At 37.9% G+C, this 16,065-nt stretch overlaps 1 protein-coding gene and 1 non-coding gene across 2 annotated transcripts in view; both read right to left on the bottom strand.

The window, feature by feature from the left end:
• Positions 1–16,065, bottom strand: part of IPO7 (importin 7) — a 41,235-nt gene that overhangs the window by 4,490 nt on the left and 20,680 nt on the right. The window contains exons 9-24 of the mRNA XM_062620115.1: positions 14,860–14,994; positions 14,243–14,342; positions 13,111–13,187; positions 12,639–12,755; positions 11,748–11,837; positions 11,055–11,220; positions 10,230–10,390; positions 9,231–9,359; positions 6,925–6,991; positions 6,722–6,847; positions 6,052–6,149; positions 4,585–4,680; positions 3,381–3,601; positions 3,070–3,275; positions 1,202–1,408; positions 733–849 (exon numbers count right to left, since the gene is read on the bottom strand). Of these exons, the coding sequence (XP_062476099.1) occupies positions 733–849; positions 1,202–1,408; positions 3,070–3,275; positions 3,381–3,601; positions 4,585–4,680; positions 6,052–6,149; positions 6,722–6,847; positions 6,925–6,991; positions 9,231–9,359; positions 10,230–10,390; positions 11,055–11,220; positions 11,748–11,837; positions 12,639–12,755; positions 13,111–13,187; positions 14,243–14,342; positions 14,860–14,994 (2,113 nt within the window). The remainder of the gene's footprint in view (positions 1–732; positions 850–1,201; positions 1,409–3,069; positions 3,276–3,380; positions 3,602–4,584; positions 4,681–6,051; positions 6,150–6,721; positions 6,848–6,924; positions 6,992–9,230; positions 9,360–10,229; positions 10,391–11,054; positions 11,221–11,747; positions 11,838–12,638; positions 12,756–13,110; positions 13,188–14,242; positions 14,343–14,859; positions 14,995–16,065) is intronic.
• On the bottom strand, positions 11,378–11,559 carry LOC134164515 (small nucleolar RNA SNORA23). The gene has a single exon (XR_009965176.1). It is a non-coding gene; the product is annotated as a small nucleolar RNA SNORA23 (small nucleolar RNA).

The following is a 16,065-nucleotide window of genomic DNA, read 5'->3' as shown; positions in this document are numbered from 1 at the left end:
GAAAGATTTCTAAATTTCTCTTTTTAAAAAATCTTGTAGTAATTGCTCAGTAAGATGCAGGATATGGGACTGGACTGATCACTTAAAATTTAGCCTTGACTTTAAAGAGCGATATATATTGTCTTATCTCAAACACCTGAGAAAACTTGCAAAAAAAAACCCCAAACCAACCAACTTCCTCCCCTGAAGATCTTCCCTCTTTCCTATATTTTTAAATCTGTACTATCTGTATTGAAGAGTAACAATCTGAAATATTTAACAGGCTTGATGATATAGCTTTACAGATGGCTTCTACTTGCATAATTTGATACTCTTCCACCCACTGTCTATCAATATGTATCCCAGCCGGACTAGGTCACATCAGGAAATAAGTTATCAGCCACTTGATGTGTCTTTCACCACAGCTAGAGTTCATCCACCTTCAGGTAACTGAATAATTTGTTTCCAAATCTAAGCCACTATGACAAATATGCTTTTATTTACTGGCCACTTCATTAAGTCATTTCTATCATTCCTTACACCTGTGGCATGCCAGACAATTTGTGTATTGAGGCTTTGTGAGCTGACAGGTTTAAGAGATTTCAAACACTTCTGGAGTGCAAAGCAACCCTGCTTTGCTGAAGACATTATCAGGCTTGAATTACAGACATTTTCTGTGTTATGCTTCTTGAGCACATAAACAGCATTCAAGCAGCAAAGGAAGCAATTAATGGTAGAAAGGGGAGAAAATACCATGTGCTGCCCGCCTCTGATCTGCCAGAGTTGCTATGTCCTGCAATTGTTTTCTTTGTTCTTCATTAAGACCCTGTGTCAAAGCTTGGTACCACGCAGGGTTACGATTCTGAATTGCTGCAACAGAATGAACACATAAGCAAAAGGAAACTGTTCATTAAAATGTTCTGTAACTCAAAGCTTACTAACTCACTCCCATTTTAGTCAGAATAATATTCAGTTAGGGTTACACAAGTCAAGATGTTTAAAAACACTTAAAACAAACTCTCATCTCTTCCATCATAAATTCATTAAAGCATCTCCACCTGCTCTTAAAGTTTAATGATTGCTTCCCCTTTCCAATGACAGTTTGTTCACAGCACATGGTGGAAAGCCTGTGTGGAAGCTTTCAACAGGTTCTAGTTTACAACGGTATACGCTAAAGTTAAAATAGAATTTGTTAGCCAGGAAATGAAATAAAGTTACTTACTCTGAAAAATTGTCTTAAATATCTGATATTCATCAATAGGGTTGTCTTCATCATCAATAATTGTGGAATAGCCTTCCAAAGCAGTCTCTTCAGCATCATCTTCTTCCCAGTCTTCGTCATCTCCATCTTCACCTGCCTGTTTTGCTAGAATTTCTAGATATTCTTGACCATCTTCATCAATGTCATCTTCATCACTCCCCAGTTCCTCTGAATTAAACAGCACACAAATATAAAGTTTATTTCAAGAATAGCAAGAACACTTCTGTACGAAAATGGCTAATTATGCAAAACAAGCAATGCAACAGCAGCGTGCAGACTAGAAAGGGGGAAGGCTCATTGAACTCCTCTCCTAATGCCGTTATCTACCCCACCCAGACACTCTTCCCTCACACCAACTGTGCAAGTGGGAAAATTTAATTACCACAAAAAAGTATATAGAAAAATGTAAATCCAGATAATTTGGAACAGCTCTTGATAAAACTTTTAGCAAAACAATATTCGTGCTCCAAAGAACGTCTGAAATAATGAAAACACTTTTAAAGGCACATTCAAAAGGGCTATTGAAAATAACGCTTGAGAAATACAAAATGTAGTAGCATGGATGACAATATAATTACAAGTCCAGAATTCAGCAGCAGAGATGAAAAAGAAACTCTGCTTTAAGTAGATAGATGAAAACAGATATTCCTTGGATATGGAAAACTGTTCCAAACAATCACTCAGAAAGACACCAAGTTGATGATGGAAAGATAAAAATAGGAAACATGAACTAAAAGCTTAAGAAAAGTATAGGGAAAGGTGGAAGAAAGAAGCAGGGGGAAGTTGTAGGTAATTTTGAACTTCATATAAAGAAGATGGCAAATAATGTGAAAGCTTGTGAAATAACTATATGAAGAAAGTCTATAAAGGCTATGAAGTTGAGATTGTGGTAATCCAGGGGAGATGGGGGAGGGGAGAAGCAAAAAACCCCCAAACCTAAGAACTGTTACTTTCCACACACAGCTAAAACACCAGCAGCTCATGGGACAGTTTGTAATATATAGTCCAAACTGCGCAATGGATTAAGATGACTCCTGGAAACTCCTTGTGTTGACTCTTAACCCCTCACTCAAATGGGAAACACGTCCCAGTAGTAATTCCTTTCAGCAATGACAGCATCCACACATAAAAGCTAGCTCGGTGTGACTTTGAAGAGACAGCCTACGAAATTACTTTCCAGTTCCTCTTAAAAACTAAGTCAGATAGACTTGAAAGTCATTAAAACATGTCCAGTGTTATACCGCAGCTTTTGATTTTTGGAACTGGGGAACTCTGAAAGATTCCAAAAAGGGAACTGTCCTGGCTTCGGCTGGGATAGAGTTAATTTTCTTCCTAGTAGCTGGTGCACTGCTGTGTTTTGGCTTTAGTCTGAGAATGATGCATTGGTTTAGCTGTCACTCAGTAGCACTTACCCTGATCAAGGACTTTTCAGTCTCTCATGCTCTGCCAGTGAGAAGGGGCACAAGAAGCCAGGAAGGCACAGAGACAGGACCCCTGACCCAAACTAACCAAAGGGGTATTCCATACCACAGCATGTCAGACCCAGTATATATACTGGGGGGAATCATCCAGGAGGGACCAATCGCTGCTCAAGTCAAGCTAGGTACCGGTGCATGGGTGGTGAGCGACTGTATTGTGCCTCGCTTGTGTTTATTGTTGGGGATTTTTTTGGTTCGTTGGGAAGAGAAGTGAGCAAGCGGCTGTGTGGCACTTAGTTGTCAGCTGGGCTAAATGACAGCAGGAACTCAGCATCTCCGTTCAAAAAGAAAAAAAAAAAAAAAAACCCAAAGAAAATATACAAAGTAACCACAACATTTCAGTTTCCATACCTGTCTCCTCATCTTCTTCAGCTTCATCATCATCATCGCTGTCATTTTCATGTTCTGCATGACAGGCATATGCTCTTTTCAATCCATTAAATAAAAGGATAAAAGCTGGCAGGATCTGGCCAGCAACTTGATTTAAAACCTGCGGTATTTGCTCCAGATCAATAAGAGCACATAAGCCAAGCACACACATCTTTCTATCATGAAGTCTACAAAACAAAACAATAAAAAGGTTGCAAGTTTTGTTACAATTTACAAGCAGGTAATAAAAGGGTGTATCACAGAGAATAATCTTCCAAACTAGAAACACTTACCCCAAGAAACAGTCCACGTCACTAAGCCATTGCGTTATGAAGTGATTAGTGACAGGCTCCACATTATTGGGGAAACGAAGATTTTCCAATGTATTTAATAGTAGATGAGGATTGTAATACAAAGCAGCTATGGCAACTTGGAGGCACATTGTTCGCAGTTCACTTGTTTTCACTTCTCTGGTCAATCTCTCTAATGCAGCTTCCACAAATAAGGGTATGCACTGAACAGTGAGAAACGTTATAAATTTAGTGATCAAAAATAAACTTTGTAGTTCTGTATTTCACACTAAAGTTGAGAAATGGCATAAACCCCAATGAGGCGCATAAATGCAGGGGGCAAACAAAGCGAATAATTCTTAAGTGCCAGCAGAAGTCATACACAAAAAGGAAATGTAAAGGTGAAAAGATTTTATCTACTCCAGGCACACGGATTTTGTGACATCATGCACAGTAGATGCAATTCCTGGTCCTGTAATCCTGTGTGACAGAAAAGAAAAATAGAGGAAGCGTGTTTCCAGAAAAATCAACTTAGTGGTTTTTTTAATATCCATAACAAAGTCAAGAGATAATGCTAACATTCCAAAGAAACAACTATTGAAAGGACCAGGCTCTTCAGAGATGTCACACTAAAAAAAAAACCAATCTGGTGTAGATGATTTTCTTTCAAATGAGTTAAAAATTAAGGTTTCCAGGGACCATAACCACAATTATCAAAAAACATGCAAGTGTTTAAACAGCTATTATATAGTGCTTGTCATGCACACAGCAGAGGCACACGAATTCCTCTCTCAAATTCCAACTTCCATATGTGCATAATGAAATCCCTGGTTCCTCTATGACATTGGGATTCTAGGAATTTCATTTTCATTCTTATTTATTTCAAGGCTATTAACTTGACAGATTGAATAATTTTCACCAGAATTATAATTAATCAACTTTTTGAACCAAGATGCTCTTGAAACAGTACTCTTCCAGATTCACAAAAACTTCCGCAGTTTTGCAGCGTCCTAAACTCTGGAGACAAAGTGTGCAATAACAGCCTCTGTGAGGCTGCTAAATGAGTAACACTGAAGTAGTAGACGGGATTATTAGCTACACGACACAAACTTCTTCGAAGAGAACTGATGTTAATATATAATCAATTCATATTCAAGAATAAAATACATTTTAAATAGTAGTTGTAACAACCAAAGCTGTTACCAACCTGATCAATGCCGCGCCCTTTACACTGAAGAATAATTACTTCTAACAGCTTTGCTGCATGACATTCTGCATCTTCTCCAGCAACTCCTGTAAGGACCTGAAAAAGAACAATTACTGTTGATGATACTCCTTCCAGAAGTAATTTTCATCCTCTGCTCTGCTTTGAAAAGACGACATCAATTTACCCCCTCTATTACAATGCTAGCATAAACACCCATCAGTACAGCAGCCAAACCTACAGCAATGGCTCAGTATCACAACTAGAGACTGAAGCATCGTGGAATGTGGGTAAAACTAATCTACATGTACAAATACTCAACAACTCTATAGAGGCAGAGCTTACAACAGTAACCATAAGCATCAGCTGCCATTTTGCAAAAGTTTATTTCCATACAGAAAATAAACTTTTCTTATGCATTCAAATACTGAATTTGTAAAAATTGTATTGCAAATTTGGGATATCTAGCAGGATGTATAAATACATAACAAAACAACACCGAAAACTTCTGGGTTAAAGATTTACTGTGCTCAGCTAATAAAACACTAACTACTAAGAGGTTAGAACAGCTATTTTTCTTTTTTATATATATAATGTTCAAGCATTTATAATCAGCCTGGTTGCAACTTGTTTTTAAAGAGGCTAACGAGTTACTCACTATAGTATCTAAACACCATCAAAAGAATTACTCAGGAAATGCCATGGGCAGGGCAGCTGACAGTTCCCCTTAGTTCTTACACAGACACAACACATGATATCCAGAATTGGAAAACTGAAATCCCCACAAATCACTGCTGGAGTTTATAACACTTTAACACCACCTTACAAAATAGTAATTTCCTCGCACAGGGCTAACATTCTGGAAAGCTTTGTATTATACATATTGATTGGATAAAGAAAGCCCAGTTGGCAGCTACTTATAATACACAGACGCTTAGAAGCTAAATACTGCCCAAAAACGACTGGACTGAGTCAAACTCCCAGCTTTCACCACCAACTTAGCACAAACTTGGGAAAATATCTTTCTATTTGTATCCCTCTACTTTCCATCCCTGCTCATAGATTTCAGACCTTTAGCATACATATGTAACGTGGTATCACAGTCATAATGAGGCTACAAATCTCAGCTAAAGAAACTGTCCACCTTTTGCATTATGCATATATGTTTTGCGTGGCTGTACGCACAGTGTGTAAGACACCAAACACACGTGCACAAAACCTGCTTCTGTTGTGTATGATTTATTTTCCCTTTTTAGCAAAAACATATATCTGAAACTTGATGCAACCCCTTAATTTCTCTGCAATAACTTAATTTGTGGAATCACAGAGGATGCTAAATAGCATAATGCTGTAGCAGCAGATGTCAAATTCTTCAGTTTCAGAGTCTGCTGTTGTGGAAAACATTACTCAGTTTAAGAGTGTATTACTTCAGAGATCAGAGATTTTGTTATCACAAAGGAATCTGCTTACCTTCTTGCACATACTGTAGATCATTTCAAGATACTTTGTGTCTGACAGAAGTGTGTCTGTATCAACAGTAACATAATTATGCAAGAGAGGCATCATGTCTGTATTAACAGAAGAATGATCACAGTTAAGATATTGTCTGTATGTTTTATTAGATGAGCTGTTAAAATCAGGTTGAAATCTATGTATTAATAAGTTAATTACAGTTCTTGCTTAATGTTTGTCAAGATAAGCATGGGACTGTAGTGACAGGACAAGGGGTAACGGGTTAAAACTTAAACAGGGGAGGTTTAGATTGGATATAAGGGGGAAGTTCTTTACTGTGAGGATGGTGAGGCACTGGAATAGGTTGCCCAGGGAGGTTGTGAATGCTCCATCCCTGGCAGTGTTCAAGATCAGGTTGGAGGAAGCCTTGGGTGAGACTGTTTAGCGTGAGGTGTCCCTGCCCATGGCAGGGGGGTTAGAACTAGATGATCTAAAGGTCCTTTCCAACCCTAACCATTCTATGATTCTATGATCTTTAGCAAAACAAGTCTGGTTGCAGCACAGCAGAAATAAATGCTTTTAAGCATAAACTCACTTCAGTTTTTTCCTAACATTGCAATCAAGATGCAGTTCACTGTATGATTGAAATCACTTACATGAAACCATTTGTCTGATTTATGTTACTTACCAGTAAAATAATCAAAGCCATCCTGCTGAAAGACTTCAAAAACAAGAGGAAGTAGCTGCCACATTTGTGCAGAAACTTGTTGACAGGTCAGACTATGAGCCAAAGAAAAGATCTCCTCATAGAACTCTAAAACAAATGGAATCCAGGTAAATTTAATGCCTCTCCCATACACTTAAAAAATAAGCCAACAAAAGTACATATACCTAATACATGCTGCTGCAAAACTGTTCCAATCACTTGCAAACAGATCCCTTCCAGCTGCTGGGTAATCTGAAGAAAAAAAAAAAAAGAGATTTATGACTGTTTCCAATATTTTTCAGTTGAAATTAAACACATTTTAAAATAAAACTACTCAAAGCAGTTTCTGTACAATATTATACAATATTCTATACAATATAGTCTTCTAAAAACAATTCAAAATTTCTCATATTTTAGAGCACTAAATGTGTAAGAGCAGCACTCTGGCTAAGGATCTATAAAACAGTTTTTAACACAAGGTGGTTTTGGAATATTCTTTGAATACTGGAAGACTCTCATTATAGGGCATCCAACCATATCCTGGGCTGCATCAAAAGGAGCATGACCAACAGGTCGAAGGAGGTGATCCTGCTGCTCTACTCTGCTCTCGTGAGACCTCACTCAGAGTACCGTGTGCAGTTCTGGTGTCCTCAACATAAAAAGGACATGGAACTGTTGGAACAAGTCCAGAGGAGGGCCACAAGGATGATCAGGGGACTGGAGCACCTCCCATGTGAAGGCAGGCTGAGAAAGTTGGGGTTGTTCAGCTTGGAGAAGAGAAGGCTGCATGGAGACCTCCTAGCAGCCTTCCAGTATCTGAAGGGGGCCTATAGGGATGGTGGGGAGGGACTCTTCATTAGAGACTGTAGTGACAGGACAAGGGGTAATGGGTTAAAACTTAAACAGGGGAAATTTAGATTGGATATAAGGAAGAAATTCTTTCCTGTTAGGGTGGTGAGGCACTGGAATGGGTTGCCCAGGGAGGTTACGAATGCTCCATCCCTGGCAGTGTTCAAGGATTGGTTGGACAGAGCCTTGGGTGGCATGGTTTAGTGTAAGGTGTCCCTGGCCCATGGCAGGGGGGTTGGAACTAGATGATCTTAAGGTCCTTTCCAACCCTAACTATTCTATGATTCTAAAAAGAAAAGCCTGACAGTAACTCCATGCAACAGTTCAGTCCATTAAGTCACACAATAAGTAAATGTATGTATCAAAACAGGAAACAATGGAAGTTGCAGGAAGCATTTGCTGTTCCAGAAAAGAAATATAAAAAAAAATCAAAACGAACCAATGAACAAACATAAACCACCTTCCTAACCCAGTTTAGGATGTTCATACTGTATGCAGACAGTAAGCGTAAATGCTGGTCTACAGATTCAAACACTCTTCCCAGTATTTATTAGTCCGTGGAAAGACAAGTCCACCAAAATAGTCTTTAGCCTGTTTAGGACACTTACCTTGCACAGAGACAAATAGGGGTTGAGTTTCTGGTCTTAGCTATGCAGAACAGGATTTGAAACTTACCAGCTAAATACCCTTATCTCTTGCAACACTGGTCATCATGTGTGAGATGTCTCTAAATACAAATGTTTACCTATCAACATTTTACAATTGAGTTCCTCAGGAGTAGCATACTGTTACACAAACTTTTCATTTAGATAGCAAGAATTTGCTGACAAGACCAAGTATATTACAATCCTGCTGAGCAGCTTTAACAAGTAAATGACCTGAACTCGTCCCTTGTTTATTGCATGGCAGCACTGTATTGCACCCTTGGGCATTCAGAATTCATATTATGCTGCTCCCTCAGTGAAGTCTTCAGAGCCCTGAGAGTACAATTCATTACTGTTTAGTCACTAAAAAGTTATATTGTATTTATCAAAAAACAGTAGCTGACATTGTCAAGAAGGATTTTAATCAGCATCTTTCAAACAAGCTGTACTCTGGACAGAAGTTAGTCCATTCAGTATAACAAAACTAAAGAACAAATGCTTTAATCCCACAGTGCAGATTAGGCATGTAAAAAACCTATCATTTAGCACAGCCACAACAGCTATATTTACAGACATTGATTCTGCTGCAGAGGACAAACTAAGGCAGCAGAGTCAATGTTCAAAGCTAACTGACGTTTTATCTATTTTCTTTGAAAGGCAGACCTCATCAAATCAAATGGATTCTTCCAGCTGAGCTGACAGTTCCATCTGTTAAGAGACAAGTTTCCTCTCCTATTTGAACAAGGACCTACATTCTTGTCAGAAATACTGTGGAAACATTTGTGCTTTATTACTCCATGTACTCTGTTAGAAATGTGACCCACTCTGTTACAACTTCGTTGCATAAGTACTTCACTGCATTCTATTTTAAGCTTTTTTTGGCCAATAGGATAGTTTTTCAGATAACAATGTTTCCAGGAACACCAGAACTACAGAAGACTTTCAGTGTCTTAGACAATACATATTGCTAACATGTAATTAAAGTGATTTCTACTTACTTCCTTGTGATCTTCAACTACACTGAGAAGTGTATCAATAGTATTCAAGATTCCCATTGCTGTCACTGCTTTGTCATCACTGCCCTCCTCATCTGGTCCAGTCTGGATCACCTGGTTAAATGTCATTGCCTGCATGTAACAGCAAAACAAACCATATATATGTCATTTAACAAGGACATGCTTGGAGATGAACAATTGTGCAAGTCTGGTACTCGACACAATTTAAGGAGGACTTCTGCTAAGAAGTATATGAACATTAGAAGTTGACTATTTCATTGCAGAGTTTGTTTTCAGGATTGATGAAATTTGAACATTAAGCCCTTTTAAGTGTCATCCTTTATCTATTCATGAATAAGAAGATACAAATGACATCACTTTCCAAGCAAAAGAATACATTTTTTGGAGCAAGTTTTTCTGACACAAGGTTTAATTGCTATCTGAACTAGACTGGACCACTCCGCAGGCATTCCCAGAGAGGACATGCAAACAATTTAAACTCCAAGGCAAGGGCCTTCAATAGAGAAGCACTGAGCTGACCTCTGTGTTTGAAACCATTGCTACAATTTGCTAGATGTGACTATTCAATTTCTGAATTTCTTCTGCAGAATCAATTTCATTCTCACATTACATACAACATATTTTCACACCAGGTATTTTAATAAAAAAATCTGTTTTTTAATTTCCCATTTTAAAACAGAAAACCTAAGTCACATTGTAGAAACTACCTCAAATGTGCCACTGAAATTCATTATTAACATTATAGTGAAAAAAATACAAAGATTTCTCAAAAAGTTCTATAATCATTCTAATAAATTTCCATTTAGCTCAAGTTATGAAGCCACTTTTGAGAAAACACAGTCTAAATGTAGAAGAAAATTATCTATATCACTGCACTTAGACTGAAGAAACAACAGGTATTAATTGATGGACAACTATCTTAATTTTAAATACCAATCCTTCACATACTAAACATCTTCCTAAGTCAACAGAAATTCTTACCAAATGCTGTGTCATTTCTACTGCAATTGGGGTAACTTCTTCACTATATTCACAGATCATCTTCTGAATCACATTAGTAAGATCATCATTTTCAGTCTCTCTTATAATATGAAGTAAAGCTTGCATTACAGGTCTAATGAATGGAGTAATATATTCTTTAGCTGCAGAACAAGTGGAAATATTTGAATTTACATTCTTACAAAACTACAGTATCAGAATATGAAAGTCAATACATACTTTTTAGTGCTTTGGCATCAATATGCCAAAACCATGGGCAGTATAAGACATTACAGCATTACTAATATTCAGAACAATTTTTAAATAGAAATATCTATCAAAAGGATCATAACTGAAGTATAAAAACCAGAGTTCTACAGTCTTTATGAAATGCAAGATTACGCATCAATGCAAATTTTAATTGAACAGGAATGGGTAGATATGCATTTTTGTCAAATTAGACAAAGTATCTGATACAGAATTTATATTTGCTTTGTGGCGTTTATGCCAGCTTCAGGAATACTGAGCAATGGAAAGCCTGACAGGATGAAGACAATTTTTTTTAAAAAGATAAATGCATGCTGACAGATATCCCTGTACTGCCACTGTATTTCTGATTCAATGATCAGGTGCTATAAAAGGGGATTTGTTGTACCATGAAATTGTAATATACATTTTTCCAGTTGGAAAATTACAGTAAGTGATTACAAATTACAATTTTAAGTAGTAAATTATCATCAGGAAAGAAGAGAACAAGTCTCCTTGAACATTGCAATTTTAATGCCTATTGCATTAAAACTTGCTGCAGCTTTAAGAAAAGAGAGCTACCTTTCTCTTGATTACTGATCAGAACTTGAAGTGCTATTGCAGCTTCCACTTTCACAGGCATTTCCCTATCATCTATGAGACACCGTCTTGTGAGTTCTAAGGCTGTCTGCAGATTCTGGTCACTCTTAAATTTGACTTCACAAAAATAATGAAGAACCCAACAAGCCTGAAAAAAACCCAAACAAACACATTGAACAAATTCAGAGTTACAGAAAGTACAAACGGGATTATCGACTACTTGTATACCAATAGCCTACAGAAGGTATTAAACTGAAATACAGCTACTGCTGAATAAAGATACTGTAAAAGTTTTTAACAAATGAAGATGTTTGAGAGTATGGAGGCTGGCCAGTGGGAGGCTTGTCTTTCAGACATCACTAAGCCAGTACTATGATCTCAAGTTCATCTCTGGCCACAGGTTTTGTGTGAGCAGTACAGTCTAAATGCAAAACACAAACAGACCATACCACCAGACACAGATGGGAAACTATGCACACAATTCTGCAGCCATTTTAAAGCTACACAGTAGCTATCTATAATCACACATAAAGACTGATACTAGAAATAAGCACACAATTTATTACAGAAAAGGTACAGAAAGGAGCATGTTTTTTAAGAGGGAAAAATATAAAGCATATTCTTGAACTCTTCAGTCGGGACAGTGTCTTAACAGTAAATCTTACACTTTCTTACCCGTGCTCTCATGTAACCCAGCTCACTGCTGAAAAGAGGGAACACATGATTCTGCAACATATATTCCATCTGATCTTTATATATCTTCTTCTGTTAGAATATGAATAGAAATGCATTAGTTTAAAATTCATATAAAAATGCATTTCTAAACCCATAAAAAAAGGTTACACATAGAGTGTGAGCGACGCAACAAAACCCTCAACTTCTAACTTTCCCCTTTATTAAACTGCACTAAGCAACAATGAAATTACGTATTATAATGAAATTTGGATCCTACACAGACTTTTAGAATTTTCAGTAAAAATAGTGACACTTCCTTCCTGTCATTTTTTGACTCCTACAGACACCTTTTGCTTGGCAATACAGTACTCTGGTATGAAAGCAAAAGTGGCCAGGGCAGCTTCTCAGAGCCATGGTCCAAATATCAGAGCCAAGTTCATGCCTTGCATCTTTTCTGCTACCACTCTAATTGAGCAAGGTAATTTCACTCTCCTAATTTCTTCTGTTCTATACACAGAAAAACTCTCATTAAATCAACAGCCTCTCACAGAATGGATTTTTTTTCCCCCCTTTCCTTTCTTTCACAAAAAGAGAATGTAGTCAAGTGCAACCCCGGAAACAGTGTAGCAATCCTTATTAAAAGCAGACAACTTAAAAAGAACTTAAAACAATGACCTGAACTTGTACATGACCCAATAAAATTTGTTTAATTAAGCTGACAACAGAACAAAACCAATTCAACTCAACAGCTTTAAAAAAAAAATAAATGTCAGTGGTTCAAAATCTTGTAAACTCACAGAGCTATTCCCATTTTTTCTATGACGCTTTATGCAAAAGAAAGGAAAGAAGGCAGGCAAGAACCAAGATAACCACCAGATCTGTTATGCTTACTTTTAGGAGAATTTCAGCCAAAGAACCAATCATATGTAAAGCACCATCTTTCTTACGAGGGTCAGCATTTGGCTCCGTAAGGATCTGATAACAAAAGCCCATTGTCTTCTGCAAGACCTAAATTACATGTAAAGTTAGTCAAAGTTATTTCCATCAGCCATCTCAGGTATCATTATTGGTGCTCTGAAACGCTTAAATTGCTAATAATCTGCTGCAAGTCTGGGATTTGGACAGTGTTTTAATCTTCGTTACCAACACACAACATTCTTGATAGGTCCTATGGCAACTGGCAAATACAAAAAAATCACATAATGGCTAGTGCTAAATAAATCTGAGAGAAATTATAAAGTGCTATGATATGACATACAGCAGAAAAGTAAAACTTTCATTAGTAGGTCTATTAGCAAAGGGAGACTATAAATTAGAGCTATAAGCTAATGCTGTATTTAAGTAAAATCCTTGAATAGTTTACCTCTTTCCTTTTACTACATGATGTAAACAATAATGTCTGAGCCGCAGTTGTTGGAGAAATGAAGTCTTCGAATACATCTATGAAATAAACACATAACAGCTATGAAACCTGGTCCTTTACTATATATAGTTCATGATCCTAATGTAATCTAATGATTTAATATGAAACCAAAGAGCAGCAATTTTTTTTTTTTTTCCCCTCAGGTGGTTAACCATCCTTTCTTAAAACAGCTATTCCAGCCCAAAAAACAGCTACGCATGGCTGGAGATCCCCAATATATGTTTCATCTTTTTCATGATCACTCTCTACATGTCTGATATGAAATTGTGAAATTGCCTTCCTTAAGATAAATCTTTTTTTAACGGTAGAAGCATTGACATGTGTTATTTGCTGTGCAGGCAAGCACACGTAATTGAGTTAAAAATGCTCAGTTTCTTATTTCTCTGCAGAAGAGGATTATCAGAGCCTTGTATAATACTTGCACTGTTTACAGGTCTGCCTCTGACCTGAGGGATAAGAAACTCCCAAACCCATCAAGATTTCTTGTCCTAGACACAGAAAAGTTCTAGCAGAGGGAAAAATTAGTCCAGGAAGACTGAATTATCTTCTTTCTTCCCCATTCTGAAAGGGCTGCATAAACTGACAGCAAACCTCAGCAACAAAGTAGCAAGCCACAGAAGACAAAGCTGGAATGCTAGGCTTACTCCATAGCATTTCATTTGCCATTACGGTAAATCTGTTCTGAACTGTAGCATGGGTGAATTTCCTTAAGATCGTAAAAACTCCAGGGCTTGAAATACTAGCTGTTGTAAAGCATAAACTTATACCAACATTAAACTTACGCAATTATTGTTAGCAAGACATGGATTGTTTTGACTTGTAACTGCCAAAATTAGCTACTTTTTCAAGCGCAGAAACACCTGTTGAATATGTTGTCTGTCATTTCCACCATTATATCCAGAAGTTAGCGGTATGAAGCTGTATTATTTGGCTAATATGAACTGGTTTTATCACTTTTTTTTTTAATTTTATTTTAAAGATTAAAGCCACCCCCGTTTTCACAAAAAAAAAAAACAACAATCTTGTCTTTGTGCAAAGTCATTTTTCACATGAGAAGATTTCAAATTCTCACCAAATTTCATGCGAATATATTCATATGGATCTTCTTGCCAGAGCTCTTCATCAGCATCTGTATAGCACATCAATGGAAAAATAACATCTTGGATAATTCCCTGCAATAAAAAAAAAAGGAGATGAAAATAGGCTAAAACCACTAAATCAATCTTTATATTCTGTCTGGTATTTCACAGATTTTGCCACCCCATCACTTCCTCACCTAAAATATATTTGGACATTGGAGTGCCACCTTACAAAAAGGAAGCTTTTAAGTTAAGGCAGAGCTGCAATGCAGCACAAGCTATTGTATTTGCTTTGGATAATGGTATGTGGAGATAATTCAGTGCCATAAATTCAGTAGGTAACACCATCTCCAAATTTGTTGCATTGCAGTGTTACACTATAATCCTTCATATATTAAAGCACAAAGGACTGACAAGAAAAAAAAAAAGGCCATCACCCAGCTTTGCTCATGTACCAGAGTAACCTTCACCAAACAGGCTTAAACTCTTTCTACCAGTAATTTATAACATAGGTCCCCAAGAACTGAACTGTAGCAAGGCTAGAAACACCATACAGACTGACTAATGTACTATTAAGTCACCTAAGCATTGAACCCCAAAAATGGTTTACTTGAATATGTGGTTTCAGATTCTTCCACGTGACTGCATGTGACACTCCTTGATTGATGTAATTCAGTGTTTGCTGCAGAACTCTGGGAGCCATGTACTGCTTTTCCTTGTACTGATACAACACCTTCAGCAACACCTAGAAAAATCAGATCTCATCAGTAGCTTACACTGAACACAGACCATTTTAATCAGAATTCTACCCTCCCTCACAATCCTATACAAGAACCCCTCTATGTCCAACAAAAGAAACCCCTCTATTCATTAGACTAGAATGGGTACTGACTAATCCTTCTAGTAAATGTCATTGTTAATTTTATAAGGCAATTTGCAGCTCACATCAGGTACTGCACATCTTTTAAAAATACAATCCTTTAATGAAAAATCATGGCAGTCAGGTGAAGTTCCCAATGACTGGAAAAAGGGAAATATAACCCCATGTTCAAGAAGGGGAAAATGGATGAGCCAGGGAATTACAGACCAGTCAGTCTCACCTCTTTGCCTGGCAAAATCTTGGAGCAGATTCTCCTGGAAGGCATGCTAAGGCACATGAAAAACAACAAGGTGCTTGGTGACAGCCAGCATGGCTTCACTAAGGGGAAATCCTGCCTGACCAATTGGGTGCCCTTCTATGATGGGGCTAAAGAACTGATGGACAGGGGTAGAGCAGTTGATGTCATCTACCTGGACTTGTGTAAAGCGTTTGACACTGTCCCACACGACATCCTTGTCTCTAAATTGGAGAGACATCAGTTTGATGGATGGACCACTCGGTGGATAAAGAACTGGCTGGATGGCCGCACACAAAGAGTTGTGGTCAATGGCTCAATGTCCAGCTGGAGACCAGTAACAAGTGGCGTCCCTCAGGGATCAGTATGGGGACCGGTCTTACTCGACATCTTTGTCGCTGACATGGACAGTGGGATTGAGTGCACCCTCAACAAGTTTGCCAATGACACCCAGCTGTGGGGTTTGGTTGATACGCTGGAGGGAAGGAATGCCATCCAGAGGGACCTTGACACGCTTGTGAGGTGGGCTGATGCCAACCTGATGAAGTTTAACCATGCCAAGTGCACGGTCCTACACCTGGGTCAGAGCAATCCCAGGCACAGCTACAGGTTGGCAGAGAAGAGATTCAGAGCAGCCCTGCAGAGAAGGACTTGGGGGTTTTGGTTGATGAGAAAATGAACATGAGCCGGCTTCAGTGAGC

Source organism: Pezoporus occidentalis, unplaced genomic scaffold, assembly GCF_034315485.1.
Source record: "Pezoporus occidentalis ecotype Australia unplaced genomic scaffold, CSIRO_AGI_Poc_V1 ctg22, whole genome shotgun sequence".
In the NCBI taxonomy this organism is placed as follows: Eukaryota; Metazoa; Chordata; class Aves; order Psittaciformes; family Psittacidae; genus Pezoporus; species Pezoporus occidentalis.
This window is presented reverse-complemented; position numbering and strand designations above follow the sequence as displayed.